The 17,954-nt window shown below is 40.3% G+C and overlaps 2 protein-coding genes across 4 annotated transcripts in view; both read right to left on the reverse strand.

The window, feature by feature from the left end:
- Window positions 1–17,954, reverse strand: part of HNRNPM (heterogeneous nuclear ribonucleoprotein M) — a 359,069-nt gene that overhangs the window by 264,808 nt on the left and 76,307 nt on the right. The window lies entirely within an intron of this gene.
- The window catches only part of HEPHL1 (hephaestin like 1), a 77,905-nt gene that overhangs the window by 37,545 nt on the left and 22,406 nt on the right, over window positions 1–17,954 (reverse strand). For all 3 annotated transcript variants that reach the window (XM_008525701.2, XM_070623817.1, XM_070623816.1), the window contains exons 3-9: window positions 13,305–13,517; window positions 12,184–12,363; window positions 9,767–10,021; window positions 6,797–6,965; window positions 4,249–4,388; window positions 3,969–4,100; window positions 2,177–2,388 (exon numbers count right to left, since the gene is read on the reverse strand). In XM_008525701.2, coding sequence (XP_008523923.1) covers window positions 2,177–2,388; window positions 3,969–4,100; window positions 4,249–4,388; window positions 6,797–6,965; window positions 9,767–10,021; window positions 12,184–12,363; window positions 13,305–13,517 — 1,301 coding nt within the window. The remainder of the gene's footprint in view (window positions 1–2,176; window positions 2,389–3,968; window positions 4,101–4,248; window positions 4,389–6,796; window positions 6,966–9,766; window positions 10,022–12,183; window positions 12,364–13,304; window positions 13,518–17,954) is intronic.

Raw genomic sequence — 17,954 nt, forward strand, 5'->3', positions numbered from 1 at the left:
GGAGTGACCTTGTTTTTCAGAAACTATACACTGAAGAGATATCATGTGTGCCACCTACTCTCAACCAATTCAGGAAGAAAAATAGTCTAGAAAAATAAAAATGAGAGAATAATAAAGCAAACAAAGTAAAATGTTTATATTTGGGGAATCTGGGTGAAAGATATATGGAGAATTCTTTGCAACCTTTCCGTAAGCCTAAAATTATTTCAAAATAAAATGTATAGGATAGATATAGATGGATGGATGGGTGGATGGATGAATGGATGAATGAATAGATAGATAGACTGATTGATTGATTGATAGATAATAGAGAAGGGAAGTAGGAAGTTTGATTGAACAGTTATTGTGGAAGGTCATCAGTTTTAGAAAAGGGCCTACTATCACTCGGTATGTTTTATGACATCCATTTGCCACTGGGAGAATTTATGGCAATTTACTGGAAGGAGATGCAAACTCCTCTTTACACGTTCATCTCTCTACCTGCCTAGAAGAGGCCTAAGTTTTTACCTTAGAGGGTCTGGCTTAGTATGTGTTTCATAAATATTCCTTGCATTGAAAAGAACTTTCTGTGTGGTCAAATGGATTTCTCTCTCAGGCAAATCCCAGGTATGGGGTGTTTTAAGTTACAATTTTTTTTGTAAATTTTGTATAAGTGACCATGAATGGTACTTGGCTCACGCAACAACTCCCAGAGATTAGAAGGTGCTTCTGGCAAACCTCAAAGTCACCATTCAATGGATGCAACAGGGGCAGAATCAGAACTACCTAACGAAAGTTTTCTGGCACTAATTTCCTTGGCTCAGGGATTTAGCTAGTAGGAAGCAGGGTAGTGTATTGGAAAAAGAACAAAGCTGGATGCTCGAAGTTCCATGATCTACTGCTGGCTTTCACTACTTCCTAGGTGTGTTTCCTGGGCTGTCAAAGTCTCTGAGCCTCAGTTTCTTCAGCTTTAAAATAAGGTTACTCATTCTGCTTTGCCTTCTACAGTTGTTGAAGTACAGTGTAAATATTCAGTCTTGTTGCACAAGCATTGTTGAGGGCCATTCAGAGGTCCAGGGACACACTGAGCTTCTAATAGACATTTCCAGGATTGGTCCTTTGTGCAGGGAAATAAAAATCTGAGATGGACCAAGATACTCTGTCCTCTATCTAGAAATTCCTTTGAGCCCAGAAGCGGGTCTGTACAATGCAAAACATAAAATATGCCATTTAAATAAATAGCCTTGCTATTTCTGATTGGTGAAGTAATTCGAAATGGTTAAATGACTGGATTTTCCTCTTTTCATCAATGTGTTTTTTCGTTTTATTTTTTTGAGGAAGATTAGCCCTGAGCTAACATCTGCTGCCAATCTCTTCTTTTTGCTGAGGAAGACTGGCCCTGAGCTAACATCCATGCCCATCTTCCTCTACTTTATATGTGGGACGCCTACCACAGCATGGTGTGCCAAGGGGTGCCATGTCTGCACCCGGGATCCGAACCAGCAAACCCTGGGCCATCAAAGCAGAACGTGCCCACTTAACTACTGCGCCACAGGGCCAGCCCCCATTGATGTGTTTGATATCACGTAGACATGGCTTGAAATTTTATGCTTTGCCACACCCATCAGTGCAGCTGTCTAGGCCTCTAAGGTGGGACTAGCAAGAAATTATCGACATGCTTTCTTGTTCGCTCAGCCATCGTGGTTACTTCTGGTTTGCAATGGTGAGTTACAGCGCTTCTCAATCCTGGCTGCATGTTGGAATCACCTGGAGACTCTGATTTAATTGGTCTGGAGCACCTGAAGAAAAGATGGGTAAAAGGTCCCCAGGTGATTCTAATGTGCCGCCAAGTTTGAGGAAGCTTGTCCAAGGAAAAAGCATCCCAATTTGCATTCCATGTGGATCTCTGAAGATTCTAGAATCAAAGCAATGCACAGGGAAAGAGACCTACTGAATCCTAGCCACAACAAGCAGAAACCCTGGGTTTGTGGGTGAACATCTATAACTTTGGGAAGTCTGATCTTAAATCTACAAAAACATAAAGGAAAATTCCCATTATGTAGAAGTCAATTTCAAGAGGAAGGAAGAAAAAGTGCTTTTTGTGACTGCCTCTTTATTACTATCTAATCTCCAGCCATATTACTGATTTCTCCCACATACAACCCTAAGAAGAACCTGGTGACATCTGTTGGCCTACCTGTGTCCCATCAGCATTGAGAGCGCCCTTTTTACAGACTAGCAAAGGCCCTACGAGGCCAGAGCTGGTATCCTTGATTGGCTCAACCGCTGAGAAGTAAAGATAAGTCAGACAGGGGGGGTCACCAGCTGCTGGGCTCACGCTTTCAGGCACCATCCACCTGTATGTGAAGCTTTCACCTGGCTTAACATGTGCCCCTGGCTTCAGGAATCCTGAGGAGATAAATGAAACAATTACTCAAAGCGACAGCAGAGAACATTAAACATGTCAGACTGGGTCTTCCAGCTGTGGGTGTCTCTCTCTGATGATGTGTTTTGCAAAAGGGTAGTTGTTTTTGCTTATGCATCTTACCAGGGGAGGCCACTGCCACAGTCTGCTGTTTCATGAGATAGAAGTTATATCCAAGGATTGTCTTTTTCATAAACTATGTTTAGTATCTTCACAGATACTCTTTCTTACTCAAATACCAGGTTTAGCAAATATTAAAAGAGTGATAATTGCCCATTTAGCAATTAAATATAAAGCCATAAAATATCTTTGGGTGCCTTCCATGTGGAATATATCATACTTGGCCTTCTATGTGGAATGTATTGTATCACAGAGGATAGCCCAAAAAGTTAAGCAAGAGACTCATCTTTAAAGAGTTTGAAATCCAGAAGGGAGAACTAGGAAATAACTCAAATAACTGCAAGATAGAGGCGGTAAGTGAATGCCCTAGGTTGCAAAACTGATAAATAGCAGATCTGGGATTCACACTCAGGACTGATTCTGCAGACTGTGCACTCAATCTTCACGTTGTATTGCCAAATGAACACATTGAATCTCTCCAAGTAGACCAAGGCCAGAGACTCTCTGTATCTTGTCCAGAGCTTTGCAACAAGGTGCCTAATAAGTTTGCTGTGTTAAACAACAGAAAATATAAACATTTGGGCTAGCGCTGGCATTCTTTCTGTGCACACACAAGAAGTCATTGTGAGCATTTTGACCAAGGAAGAGAGTGCAGGTGCAGGAGACACTGCTGTAACAGAGGAGGGTGAGGATGGGTCTGGGGAGGGGGGGTTCTCCCTCTATTCCTTCCTTCTCTGTCCCCTCACCATCACCACAAAGCCTGCTCCAGACTGGGCCCAGTGTCATACTGGGGTGCGAAGAGGTATCCCAGGCAGCCATGACATCTGTTACAGTGACGGGAAGGCTTCCAAGGAGACCAGCAGTTTCCCAAGAGCAGTATCATGAAGGATGTCATGGACAGTAGTTCCTGCAACCACTGGGCAGAAGCTACCTTTCTTACATGCAGAGAGCCTGTGCTACCTACTCTGTGATGGGGAGAGTCCATACATGATGATAAGCACATAATACTGGTTTTAAATAAATATTTGTTGAAAGATACAGAGAAAGACCATGTGTAAGATTTTGATGTCCACAGAACATTGGCAATCAGATGTTCCTCTTAGCCTTCATCCCCAGGATCACATGCGACCTGCAGCAGGAAAGCTCTCCATCTTAGAGAAGTCGGGGTGACTATGAACATAGTTTGTTTTGAAATTTATTACATTACTGAGGGAAAAGGAAAGGAATTAACATTTCCTAAGAAGCTGCTGGAGGCCAGACCTACAGTCCTGAATTCTCTCCATCTCTTCACGGAGACTTGTGAGGTGAGTATCATTATCTGTGTTGATAGGTGAGAATAATAAGGTTTAGAAAGTTGAAGTAATTCCCTGAGCTCACAGGGCTGATAAGTGAAGGGACCAGCTCGCTCATCCTGTTTCCTCCCTAAGCTCAGGCTGAGACTTACCATCGACGTTTGGGGCTGCATCAGAGGCCTTGTCATAGATCACACCATGGGGCAAAATACTGTAGACTTTGTCAGCTTTGTTAGCAAAGGTCACCAACAGGGTATCGCCCACCTCTGCCCTGATGACTGGACCTGAAAAATATTGAGAGGAGGAGAGACGAGACGACGGAAAGAGACAGAGAGAAGTGAATATGGGCAAGAGAAGAGACATCCCATGTAGGTATATGCCCAGCTTAAACCTCCCCTTCAATTCAAAACATGATGGATGGTTTTACTCTACCAAGAATTCCAAGATGGGCTTCTGCCTCAGAGAGTCTCTTTCTTTGAGTAAAAGTTGCATCAACATATTCCACATACTGAGCCTTCCAATATTTTCCTCCTATTCTGTTGTCCCCTTGTGTGAAGTAGAGTTCAGAGTCACTGTGGAAAGAATAGGAACCTGACTGAGAATACATCTCTGCATATCCACCAAATGCCTTAATTATGGAGCTTTATTGTCTTTTGCCCATGTTCACCAACCCATCTTCCCCAAAAAGATGGCACAGTCTTCAACAAAGTTCCCAGGAATAGCCAACCAGCCTTAAAAGTCTTCAGAAGCTGGATGATGCTCAAGTTCATTTCTCTCTTAGCCATTGCACTTTCTTTCCTAGAAGTCCAGCAACCGACAAAGGCACAAGTAAACTCCTTACTTACCAGTACTGGGTTCCCAGAAGGGTGTCCTACAAAGTAACAAAGAGCTAACCAGTTTCTTTGCAGAGTGAACATCCCTCTATCTCTTGCTGATGTCAATATGAATAGTCTCTGCATATAGTAAGCTCTTTGAGATCTGGGATGGTTAAGGAATGCAGTGTCTAGTTAACCAAATAGTTTAATTAAAGGAGAGTTATCATATAAACTATATACACTAAATACCAAATTTCAAAGTATTATTGAAATGCAATAATATAAATTCTGACTGGCACTATCGCTGTCTTATTTGATCTCTGTCAATGGTACCATCACTTTTGCAATCATGCAGGTTGCCTTTGTCCTCTTTTTCTGCTCATCCCCTTATCTTGCCCATCCTGACTTTGTAGCTTTTTATTGCATCTCTCCTTTTCTGTACCTTTTTTTCATCTTTCCTTTCCTTTCTTCCCACTGCCACAACCCTAGTTCATGCCTTCATCACCTTATGTGTGGACCATGATATGAAGCCCCTGAGTGCACGCTCTGCATCCTCTATCTCACATTGGCTCACTCAGTATACAAACTTTGACAACATTAGTCTCCAAAATGATAATTTTCATTGTCATTTACCTACTGCAACATCTTCAATTGCTTCCACTTGCCAATCAAATAAAGTTCAAAAGGATTATAAGCCCTCTGCAACTGATATCCAGTTTACTTTACCCCAATTCTCTCTCTACTGCTCCATGCAAATGCCTGTTCCCCTAGGCAAATCCTCCACTCCAGTCATTCTGATGTCATCACTCTCCCCTATATGGTAGGTACTTTGCAGCCACTCCTACATCTAAAATTTCCTTCTCTTCACTGTTCACTTATGTAAATTCTATGACTCTTCAAGACCCTGTTTAAGTCCTACTTCCTCTGTGAAGTGTTCCTGGCTTTCTTAGTTCTCTGAATGCCCAGAGAACTCACTGGCTGGATGGTTCATCTTAGTCTTATTCGTAACCTGCAAAGTTGCTTCTCTTCCCCTGTGCATACAGCTTCTTCACCTGAAGGTAGGAAGATTGTCTTAGACCTCTTTGCATCCCTCATGTCGCTTAGAACATTGTGCTTTCATATATTAAATTAAATATTGATTGAATATAGCTTAATATTTCATATTTTATAAGGTGCTCCAGAATTCTGGAAAGCTTCTAAGACATAATTTTCAATGCTAATTCTTATTATTCTGTTTATGGAGAAATACTGGTAAATAGAGAATATTGAGATCAAAGTTTTTCATATATGGTTCACACAGATTTTTAGGTAAGGCTAAAGTGCATCAGTTTGGTGGAAGAATGAATGAATGAATGAATGAAATTTACAAAGAAAGAAACAAAGGGTATCTTATTGATCACAAAGAGAATTTTTAAAACATTATCTCAAAGATAAAAAGAATCACAGGGTTATAGCAATACTTCTTGGTATCACATTGTACAGTTTTTAGTGCTTTCACAGACATCATTGCATATGAGTCTACAATAACAAGTCACAGGAATCCACATTCACTTAATGAATTGGTAGATTCAACTTGAAAAATACTATGTGCCATGGGAGCCCAGAGAGAAAATGATTAACTGTGACTCAGGAGTCAGGGGAGGCTTCACTTAAGAGGTGACATTGAGTTAAATTTTGGAGGAAAAATGTCATTCTACTGGACAGGGAGGAAAAGGACATTCTGGATAGAGGGGGTGTAACTTGCGTCAGGCTGTCCTTGAACCAAAAAGGATAACCTTCCTTGGTCAGTTCATTTCCTTTGAGATTCCTGTCTTATTCCCTCTTCAAAACTGTCTGTTCCATGTATACAAAAGCCTAATTCTGTTCTCTGTTAGCTTAGTATTTCTCGTGGCAGTTTGCACATAGTAGGTGCTCAAGAGAAGAGGAATGAATGAATGAATGACTCTAGTGCTTTGATTTAGCCAAGAAACCACAGAGCAATAAATACTCTGCCAATTCTCAGCAACATTATCTGGGGCTCAGAACTCCTTAAGGAGTGTCATTATGCCATCTACGCAGTATGTGCTCGCAAGAACAGTGCCTGGAATACAAATGAGATCACAGGAAAAAGCCTAGCGGATGCCTCTCTTATGAGAGGCTTAGAAACACCAGCAAAGAGAGCTTACCTGCCGGAGGTATTTAGGGGAAGACCATTGAATTTGTTATAGCCTTGAGGACCATAATCCCAGAGAATTTTTTCAGCTGCTATAAAGTAGTGCCTCTGTTTCCCTTTCATCTTGGGGTGAGAAATACCACTTTTGCAATTCCCAACATTGTATTGCCCCAGCATACCAGCTGCAGAAGAGAGGAAAACCACAAGACAAGGTATAAATGCTCACAAAAGAAATGATACAGGAGAAGATTGATAGATTTGACTTCATGAACATTGAAAACTTTTGTACAGGAAATAAAACCATAAATGAAGTTAAAAGTAAAGGATAAATGGTGGGGAGAGGGATATTGTAACACATATGACAAAAGATTGATATGTAAATAATCTGACAAATAAGAAGGAGAAAAGTAAATTTCCCAATAGAAAATGGACAGAGGACATAAACAGGTTATTCACAAAAGATATACAATTGGCCCACAAACAAATGAAGAAAAAAAAGTTCACCCTTAGCAATCAAGTGACACTTGTTCATTTATCAGATTGGTAAAGATTAGGAAGACTGATCATTCTCAGGGTTGGCAGATGAATGGGGAAAAGGGAATGCTCACACACCACGGTGAAGAGTAACAATTTCTCAAAGGGAATTTGGCAATATAGGTCCATAGCTTTAAAAAAAGGGTCAAACTCTTTGACCCCAGGAATTCCAAATCGAGGAGTTTTCCTAAGAAAATGTCAGACAAAAGTATAAACACATCTGTAAATTGATGTTTATCATTATTATAATAGCAAAAAAAATAGGGGAAATCTAATTGTTAAGCAATACAGTGCTGGTTAAGTAAATTGTAATCTCCTTACAAAAGACACTGAAAGGATTAACAATGACGTAGTAGATCTATATTCATTAACATGGAAGTATATTTCCAATATATTAATAAGCAGGAAAAGTGAGATATCGGGAACTATTAATAAATTGATGTCATTTTAGAGATAACATATGCATTTGTGTATAAAGTTCTAGAAAATAGTGAGGGAGGATATCATCAAAATGTGATACCATTATTTTTAGATGGGATTCTGATTTAAAAATTGAATTACATGTATTTTCTAATTTTTTTACAATAATTTTTTCTTAGGGTATGGACAATTTAGGAATACTATATTTCAGTAATGTATAAACATCAGTGTATGTCCACAGCTACTGGCCAAGCTTAGCAATCTTCCTAGTCTCAAATGACTGCTAATGCCTTGATTTTAAAACTAGTCTCTTCCCAGATTTAACAGCGTGAGACCCTTTAAGAATAGGGATTCTGTGTGTAGGGCACTTAAGATCTACCCTATTAGGAAATTTCAACTGTACAACGTAGTATTGTTGACTGTAGTCGCTGTCGCTGTTCCGTATATGAGATCTCCAGAACTCATTCATCCTGCAAAACTGAAACTTTGTACTCTGAGATCTGGTGTTCTCACCATACATACACAAAGGTAATTATGTGAGGTAATTGATATGTTAGTTAGCTTGAGTGTGGTGATCAGTTCACAATGTATAATACACCAAAACATCAAGTTGTATATCTTAAATATATACAATTCCTTTTTGCCAATTATACCTCAATAAGCTGGGGGAAAAAAATAGGAAGCTCATCTTGTTCATCTTTGTCTTCCCAGAACGGTGACTGTACATATTAATTGATCAGCTCAATATTTGTTGAATTGACTTGAATTGGAATAACCCAGCTGCCTAATGCTAAGATTAGCTGCTTAAGGTGGATGGGGACAAGAACGTGTTAGGAAAGCAGTGTTGAAAAGTTGCAGCCTTGTACTTGTTGGTGACTCTGTGTAGTATCCAAATTGATTCACGCATTATTTCTTCTGTGTCTTTCCCATTGACACATTTTCTTTTCCTATTCTTTTTTTACCATCTTAGGCCAGACCCTTTATATGCCGTAACTGTAATGTTGCCAATGCTTCTTAACTAGTATCCAGTGGCCAGAATCTCTCCATCAAATCCTTTCTGCACACAGACGTCATGTTTATCTCCCTAAATCGCTGCCCTGATTACGTTACTAATTAGAGGATCTAGAAGGACTCACTATTGCCTTCCAGACATAATCCCACCTCCTTAGCATTACCATTTGAAGATGCTCCCACTGAGACTCAATCTGCCTCCCCCGGCTTCTCTCTCCTCACTACTCTGGCATAAGCCTATAGTCCAGCCAAGTAAAGACCTATTCTATGTGGTCCCAAGGAATTAGGACCAAGTCATTCAATAGGCATTCAAGTCAATGTTTATGGTGCATCTCTCACTGGATTTTGTCTCAGTATAAGGAAGAACATTCCAACAGAACAGCCCAGAGATGAAACAGGCTGCTACAATTACTTAAAAGAGATGTTCCAAAGGAAATTCAAGAATTAAATGGGGGATCGGTCCAGATTATCTCTAAATTTCTTTCCAATGCTAAAAATTTGTTATTCTATTTATTCTATTTACAGTTGCTCATATAGAACATGCGTTTTTCCCAGTTCATGTTGCTTCCTCTACCTGGAAAGCCTTTCTTCCCTTCTTCACCTATTCAATTCCTACTCATGTTTCAAGGCTCAGATTAGGAGCCAACTCTTCAGCGAGCCTCTCTGCTCCAGAGAAGTGAATATAGCACCCAAAGAACATTTATCTCAGTGTCCCTCAAATTTTATTCATTTTGTAACTATCTAACTACCTTTAAGTACTAGATTATAGGCTCCTTGAAGGTCTTATCATTTCCTTCAATCACCTCCTGCCTTATTCATAGGGAGGTGATCAATAAACATCCGTTGATAAGAGGCCAAATAAATGAGCATTGTGCACTTTCCTGTATATTTAATATTTAATTAGATATAATACATAAAAGAATCTATCTAACAGCAGGCACTAAATGAGCACCATTGACTATGTGGTTTAACTGTACCATTCTAAGCATCTCCACACTGGTCTTTGTCCTTTTTTTACCTTGTAGGTGATCACTGACTTGGCAGGTTATCATCCACTTCCCAGGATTCTCAACTATCATTTCTGTTGTCAGAAAGGTGGCTGGGAACAGGTTGACAACATCAGTCCGGTGCCCTCTGCTGATGAAGGTGTTACCATAGAAATAGATGGAATGGATGTCTATCTCATTCCCCATCCCAAACAGGTGCCAGGACACCGATTCACCAACACACATTTCAGGCTCAGGGAAGTTTCCAAAGAGGTATCCATTGAGGGCTGAAAAACAGAAGCACAGTAGTGTCGGGGACTCCCCTGCAGAGGCGAGGGGAACCAGAAACGATGGTAATACACTGTCTAGCACAGCTGGAAAATCAGCACAGATCATTGCTTGTAATGAATTTGTACAGAAACGCATGGCTCCCTTCATAAAATATAGTCCCAGCAAGGAATGAAAGGCATTAGTCTTTTCAAGAGAAAAGCACGCAATCAAAGTGAAGATCAGCACACAGGAAAACAGCCTGGGAGCTGCTATGTGAACACAATAATGAGATCAGGAGGAAACAGAGCCTGCTCACATCTCCAGGATGGCTCAGCCACCTCCGATGGAGCTCCTTCATTTGCATATCTGCCTTCCCCATTGAACTCTGTTCCTCACAACTAGAAACCCTGTCTTGCCTATTTTACAGCAATCAGGACCTAGCAGAAAAGCTGGCTTTAGTAGCTACTTAATTTACGTAATAAAAGCATGCCCTAAGGAGGAAAGGAAAAAAACTGATTAGAAGGGACTTATGAAATGTGTTAAAGTTTTGCTACTTTAAAAGCAGGGAGTAAAAACAGTTTTTACTAGGTCTTGCTGGAGGAGAATCTTACTGATTGAACTTACGCCATAAGTTCAAGACCCAGTATCTTTGAGTCATCTAAATGGCAGTAGGGACTTCACCAAGTACAAAAAAAACTTGTTTTGGGCTTTTAAAAAATCATAACATCACTTCTTAAATTCAAACTGAGTTAAAAAGCGATTGTTACTGAGATAATGATTAGGCAGCACAATTAATTTGAATAACTTTAGTAAATTTAAATACACTTATCAATAAATCTTGTATTGATTGAACATCTTCTATAGACTAGTTTGGCTTTTTTTAAAGGTAATTTTTTCTGTTCTTGGTTAGGTCTCCTTTGCCTGTCTGAAGAAAGATTGGTAGTTTTCAAATATCTACTTCGGCATACAGACTGATTTTTATTTTAAATGTAGTCTATATTTGCTTATGTATTTCATTCCTTTTTGTTGAATATTTTTCACTCCAAAAGAGTAAGAGGAATTATACGGGCAGCTGAGTCTTCAATCATTACAATTAGCGGTTTTCAGCACGGTTTGAGATCACCACTCCCGTTACGTCAAGAACGGGGAGAAAAGTTAACTGGTCGCAGCAATGATTTGAATTGAGGTCTTCATTTCTTCCATCCTTCACTTGTCCCCTGCCTCCCTCCCTCCATTCTCTCCTCTCCTCTCACATCCTTCCCTCCTAAAGTATCCTCCAAGCATCCACTACACCCAAGGTTGCTGAAACATCACTAGAAGGAAAAGAGGGCATGTGATACAACAGAGACAGTCAGTGTACCGACAATCATGCCTCGAGGCACTTGGGAATCAAACAAAACCCAATTAAAATTTATTTGCTATGGCGTTGGAGGAGGTCATCGAGAGGACACGACCGTCAGGTGACCCGCAAGGTGAACCAGGCAGTGGGGTGTTTGTTTATACTGAAGATTGTCTTTATGTTCACTAGAACTCTCTAGGAAAGAGTGGAAGGAGACTACTCAATAATTCCCACATCCTGAAACTCTGCATTAAGCCACTGCTGTGCAAAACAGGATGGGCAAGTGTTCTGTCTCGACTGACAGGATAACTATAGAAATTCACTACTTTCAACAGATACAGGGTCTGGTGCATAATAAATCTTGTTGATTTAAAGAATGTCTGGGAAACATAACAAATTCACCAGTGTATATTTAAACCCCATGCATAGCATAGTTCTTAAAATTTAGCAGCCATCCGAAAAATGGTTACTGGATAAAGCAAGAGGTTGCAAACCATAGCACTATTATACGATGATGATTTCATTCTCAGTCTCCTGTCAATCCCCATCCTCTGGGCTCGGCTCCTGATTCTTTCCCTATTACAACATGAATCCTTCCACTTTCTGTATCACAGCTTTGTCCATATTTCATACCCAGTTAAGCTTTAGCTTATCTATTGCCCTGTCCCTCCTCAGATTGTTTTGGGTTTTGGCATGTATTGTGTTTCATATCACTTTCCAGTTAATCAAGTATAAATCTTGGAAAACTAAGTTTGACACTTCTGTGTTTATTGCATCCCTGGTAGTACCAGATATGGAAAAGGCACTCGGTACATATTCGATCACATGGGAGACACTCACCATGCATTTTGTTACTTCTCTGGAAGACAGCGTCTTCTTTGTCAACTGAATCAGGGTCAGTGCAGAAATGTCTGATATTTTCATCGAGGTACCAGCTTTGATTCTCATCCACCAGAGTAAACATTATAACAAATTCTCGGTCTACATCAGTCCTTGTCCCTGAATATGTATTCAGCATACCTATCAGGCACATTCAAAAGAGTAGAGAAAAAAGTTCAAGGTGGACTAAATCAAGATGAGCTTTTGGGGCAGCCGGTGGCATAATGGTTAAGTTCATGCGCTCCACTTCTGTGGCCTGGGGTTCACCGGTTTGGATCCTGGGTGCGGACCTAGCACTGCTTGCCAAGCTATGCTGAGGCAGCTTCCCACATAGAAGAACTAGAAGGACGTACAACTAGGATATACAGCTATGTACTGGAGCTTTGGGGAGAGAAAATAAAAGAAAAGAAGAGGAAGATTGGCAACAGATGTTAGCTCAGGACCAATCTTCCTCACCAAAAAGGATAAAAAAAAAGATGAGCTTTGCTTCCTGCCAATGGTGTGAGATAAGTTTGAAGTTTGTCAAAGACCTGCATGTACAGGAGTACGTAAAAGCAGCAAAGGGCTTTAATGGAAATAACAGTACCATAGAAGAGAAAAGTCATAAAACAGAAATCTTCACAACTGCAGCCTCAAAAATCTGGCTATCCCTAAACGAAGTCAATTTCATCGATAGAGCACAGATACACTAAATTGACTAATTCGGACTAAAATAGCAAAGTGATTATGTGGGTGACATAATGAAGCACAAGCATCCTGGTCATTTGACTACCTTTGGGTGTCAGTGTGGTATGAACAGCTATTAACACGGAATATTCCTTAAAAATATATGTGTAAGTTTCAGAATGCTATGATGGTTCTTAGGCAGAAGACTGAATTATTGCCCCTGCTATGAGATCGTATTGATATTCTATGTTAGAATACAATTTTCCTAATTCTTTAAGAAAATTTGGAAGAAGAGGCACATTCTGTGTGGCACAAGGGAGGTAGGCAAGACAAGACCTGAAGTTCACATCCACTTTTCAAGACACTTGGTAACAGGCTCCTGGGGGGTTGAGGAAGGGGGTGAGGAGCCTCCTTACCTTCTTTGCATACCAACAGTGGGCCAATTAGCCCAGAGCAGATGTCCTTAGGGGCGTCAATGTGCGAATGGTACACCCAGGTCAGGCAGTTGGCATCTGCAGGAGCAGGGGCATATTCTTCTCTCACTGGCCAGACGTAGGTGTAGTTTTTGCCAGGAGGAACCATGTCATCATTCTTGTTCCTTCCAGACGTTCCATCTGGGTAGAGGGCTCCTTCCAAGAAAGGAGAAAACCTGGTTAAAATATAGAGATCGCATGCTATCGTGGAGAACCAGAGCTTTGGAATCAAACACGTATGAATTAAAACTTATTTTGCTATGGGACTTGAGGCAAGTTGCTTAAATTCTCAGTGTCTCAGTTTTCTACCAGCAAAGCTGGAATGTTGAGATCCACCCTACAGGAATGTGAGAACTAGATGAGGCAACATATGTGAAGTGCCCTGCACAGAACCAGATGCTTAATAAATGTCCTTAAAGAGCCCTTCTGATGGGCTTCCTGTACCAGTCAGAGAGATTTCAATTCACTTCACTCCTCATCAACTCACGAAGGAAAGGAGAAGCAGCAGTGGAAATAGTGAACTTCTGGGGCACTTATTACAGACTCAGCGCCTGTGTGAGGTCTCGTGAGAGATAGGAAGGAAGAATAAGACATTCCTCCTGCCACCAGCGATCTTAGACTTCTGTTGGGCAAACCGGAATATGTATTATGAACACATGGGACAACTGGAGAATAAAGTAAGGTGATGTGCTGAATGTAATTTTGAGCCTGTGCAAGGTGGAGGGTCTACCGCAGAGGGAGTAGGGGCGAATGGGCAGAGCACTCCCTTCCTCTGTTCTATCAACTACGATTGCACAAGACTTTTCAATTAAGGAAAGTCCACTGCCAAAAACAGTTCAAACACCACCTGGGCATAAGGCGGGAGACCAATGTGTATATGTTATAATTATCAGAAGCTTCAAAACAGAGTTGGGATTTGAGGAGCCTTGAAGGACTGGGAGGAGCTGGATGGTACTGAGAAGAAGCTGGAGGGTGAGAGGCAGAGAGAGAGATGGATGTGGACTCACCCCAAGTTCATTCTCCATTCTTTCATTTGTTTACTAATTCATTCGACAAACCTGTATTGGATGTTGACCACATGCCAGCAAACGTGCTAGGCCTTAGGAATACAAATCCAAATGAGAAAGCAAGAGCCAGTATAGCCAAGGCAAGCCAAAGAAGGATATAACTAAAAAATATAACATCGTCGGGGGTCGGCCCGGTGGCGCAGCGGTTAAGTTCGCACGTTCCGCTTCTCGGCGGCCCGGGGTTCGCTCGTTCGGATCCCGGGTGCAGACATGGCACTGCTTGGCAGCCATGCTGTGGTAGGCGTCCCACGTATAAACTAGAGGAAGATGGGCACGGATGTTAGCTCAGAGCCAGGCTTCCTCAGCAAAAAGAGGAGGACTGGCAGTAGTTAGCTGAGGGCTAATCTTCCTCCAAAAAAAAAAAAAAAATATATATATATATAACATTGTCTTTTTAACAAATTCTACCATGAAAACAGAATTTAATTTTTGGAAAAGGATGCCAGGAAAAAACAACAGCTAAGCCCCTATTATGTGATACATATAGTGGGTACTTCGTGTTTATTATCTCACTCTTCAAGCCAACCCCATATGGTAGGTATTAGTATTCGTTTTTACATTAAATTAAGTAACACTGCCAGCAGGTGGCTGGGCCAGATTCCAGTCTAGTTGTGTCTGACTTCCCACTACACCATGATAACTCCCCGCAAATTATTGGGGATATGATGTATGGACTATTTTTACATATTTATTCACCTTATTTTTACATACTTTCTTTTTATGTATATGTTTATGTAAGACTTTCTTTTGCATGCTGGCATTTAATTCCTTTTATTCTGACAAGAATAGGAATCATTTTGCAAATTAAACCGATATCCTGTGTAATACTCAAAGGTAAGGTCAGAGAGCAAAACCTATACAAAGAAAGCAAGAGATGAATTTAATTAATTAGACCCTTTCAGTATTAAGTGTAGCTCTGACTTTCCTGGTTATATTTAGGTCATACTGATATATAGAGGTTTACAATATATATTATGTTTTTATAACTAGCTTATGCTGTTTCTAATAAAAGGAATCTTATCAGTTCCTTAAGAGAAAGGAACTTTTTGAGGCCAGCCTGGTGGCATAGTGATTGAGTTCGTGCATTCCACTTTGGTGGCCTGGGGTTCGCAGTTTGGGATCCTGGGCGTGGACCTACACACCACTCATCAAGCCATGTGGTGGCGGCATCCCACATACAAAAAAAAAAAACAAAAATAGAGGAAGATTGGCACAGATATTAGCTTAGCAACAATCTTCCTCAAGCAAAAGGAGGAAGATTGGCAACAGAAAAAAAAGAGGAATTTTTTGCTGGTACTAAATTCTAAGAGAATATTTTCAAGAAAGCCATTTTATGCAAATTATTGAGTAATATAATGAATTATGTCTTTGATGTTTTCAAGAATGGTTTCCAAATGTGCAAAACTATTCTTTCTAAAAATAATTTCTTTCCTCATCTCTCAGTATAAGGTGAGACTGTAACATTGAAAAGTATTTGACAAAACCATTTTTACTCAAAGTTAAACTAATGTATTTCACTCCTTTCTAATTTGATAACTGATCTAACCTGATAGAGGAATAGGGAAAATCCAGAGTGCTACCCACCATTCATTAAATCCAAAAGGCATTTAAAAAATTCCTGTGTTACCTAGCCTCTCAGAGACATTTGATATTATTGTCGTTTTCCTCCCTCTTAAAAAGTTCTCCTCGCTTAGCTCCTGTGACATCACACTGTCCTCTCTGGAAACTCTTTTTCAATTTAGTTTTCCAGTTCATTCTCCTCTATTTGCCATTCAGTGTCAGAAATCCTCAAGGTATAATGCTGGCTCCCTTCCTTCCATGCCCAGAGCACCCTCCCTGGTTAATAGTACCCATCCCTGCAGTGCACCATCAGCTTCATGTCAGAGACTCCCACTTTTATCTCCTGCCTGACCTGACCTCTGAACTTTGCATTGATATCCTAATGTCTACTGGACATCTCCACTTGTAAATCTCAAAAAGATCTCAAAAGCAATCTTTTCCAAAGAACACTGGCCCTCCTCTCCCAAACCTGGTCCTCAACCACTGCTTCCTGACTCATGAAAGGCATCACCAGTACTCAGTGTCACAGCCAGAAACTAAGGAAACAATCTTATCTTCTTCCTCTTCCTCTCTCCCCATTTCCAAAGCACCATAGGTCCTGTCCTTGCTTCTTCTCAAATTCATCCATTTATATCCATCTCCACCATCATGACTGTAGCCCAAACAACATCATCTCTCATCACTCGACTTCTGCAGTGACTTCCTCGCTGGTTTGCTGCATCTCTTGCCTCTCTAATCCATTTTCCAAGTCAAAACAAGAGTTATCTTTTCAAATCTCAAATCTGATTATATTGCTCCCTACTTAAAATGATTCCATGGTTCCCCATCACTCTTGGGATGAAAGTCAAATGTGCTGAACATGGGTTGTAAGGTCCAGCATGGTCTGGCTCAGGAAATCTTGAACTCCCTGGACCAGGTCAGTTTTCTAAAATGCATTCACTCAGAGAGAAGGGCAGTAGAGCCAGTGGTTAATTCACAGCCACTGAAGTGAGACTGCATGGAATAAAATCCTATCTGCATCACTTGCTAGCTATGCGACTTAGGCGATTTCCTTCTCTTCTCCGAGTGTTAGCTCCTTATCTGTAAGATGATGATAATTATAATCCCTTCCTCATAAAGTTGTTGAGGCTTACATGACATAATATCTATAAAACATTTATCATGGTGCCTGGTATATAGTAAGCATTCAATAAATGTTAGTTATTATTTACTCATAGCATTTGCCTAATTTTTTAATATTATATATATGTGTGTGTGTATGTGTATATATATGGTATAATTGCTGAACATTAGTTGTTCTCATACTCCTGGATAAACTTGACACTGTGTGCAAGCAAAGAGGAGAGGCAAAGGGCCCAGCAAAAAATAAATGCCAAGGCAGACAAAAAATGCCTGAACTTTGAGTGTATTTCCTATCCACCTGTGGGTCCAATGGCAGAGAACAGAAGACTTACTGATGCTGAAGCATAACCTCTGTCCAGTCATTTGCTGACCTCTAAGCTAAGCAGATATAGAGGTGACCCCTAGCAGCCAGGCTTAAAAATAAAAGCAAGAAAAAAAAAAGAGCAGAAACCTTAGTGGCCACACCTATAGGGAAGACAGATTTCACAGATTTAGCCCAGGCAAGTTACTAAACAAAAAAGCAAACAAACAAACAAAAACAAACTTGGATGAGACAGCAATCCAAATCCAGAATTGCTACAATATATTCTCAATAATGTCCAGTGTTCAACAAAAACATCCGAAAAAATGAGACAGGCAAAGAAATAGGAAAGGGTGATACATACTCAGGAAAAAAAGCAGTCAATAGAAACTATCTCTAAGTGTATCCAGATGTAGAATTTAGCAGACAAAGACTTCAAAACAGCTAGTATAAATATGTTCAAGCAACTAAAAGAAATTCAGTTTAAATAATTAAGGGAAAGTAGAACAAAATGATTCAACAAATAGAGAATCTCAATAAGGA

Source organism: Equus przewalskii, chromosome 6 (genome assembly GCF_037783145.1).
Source record: "Equus przewalskii isolate Varuska chromosome 6, EquPr2, whole genome shotgun sequence".
NCBI lineage: Eukaryota > Metazoa > Chordata > Mammalia > Perissodactyla > Equidae > Equus > Equus przewalskii.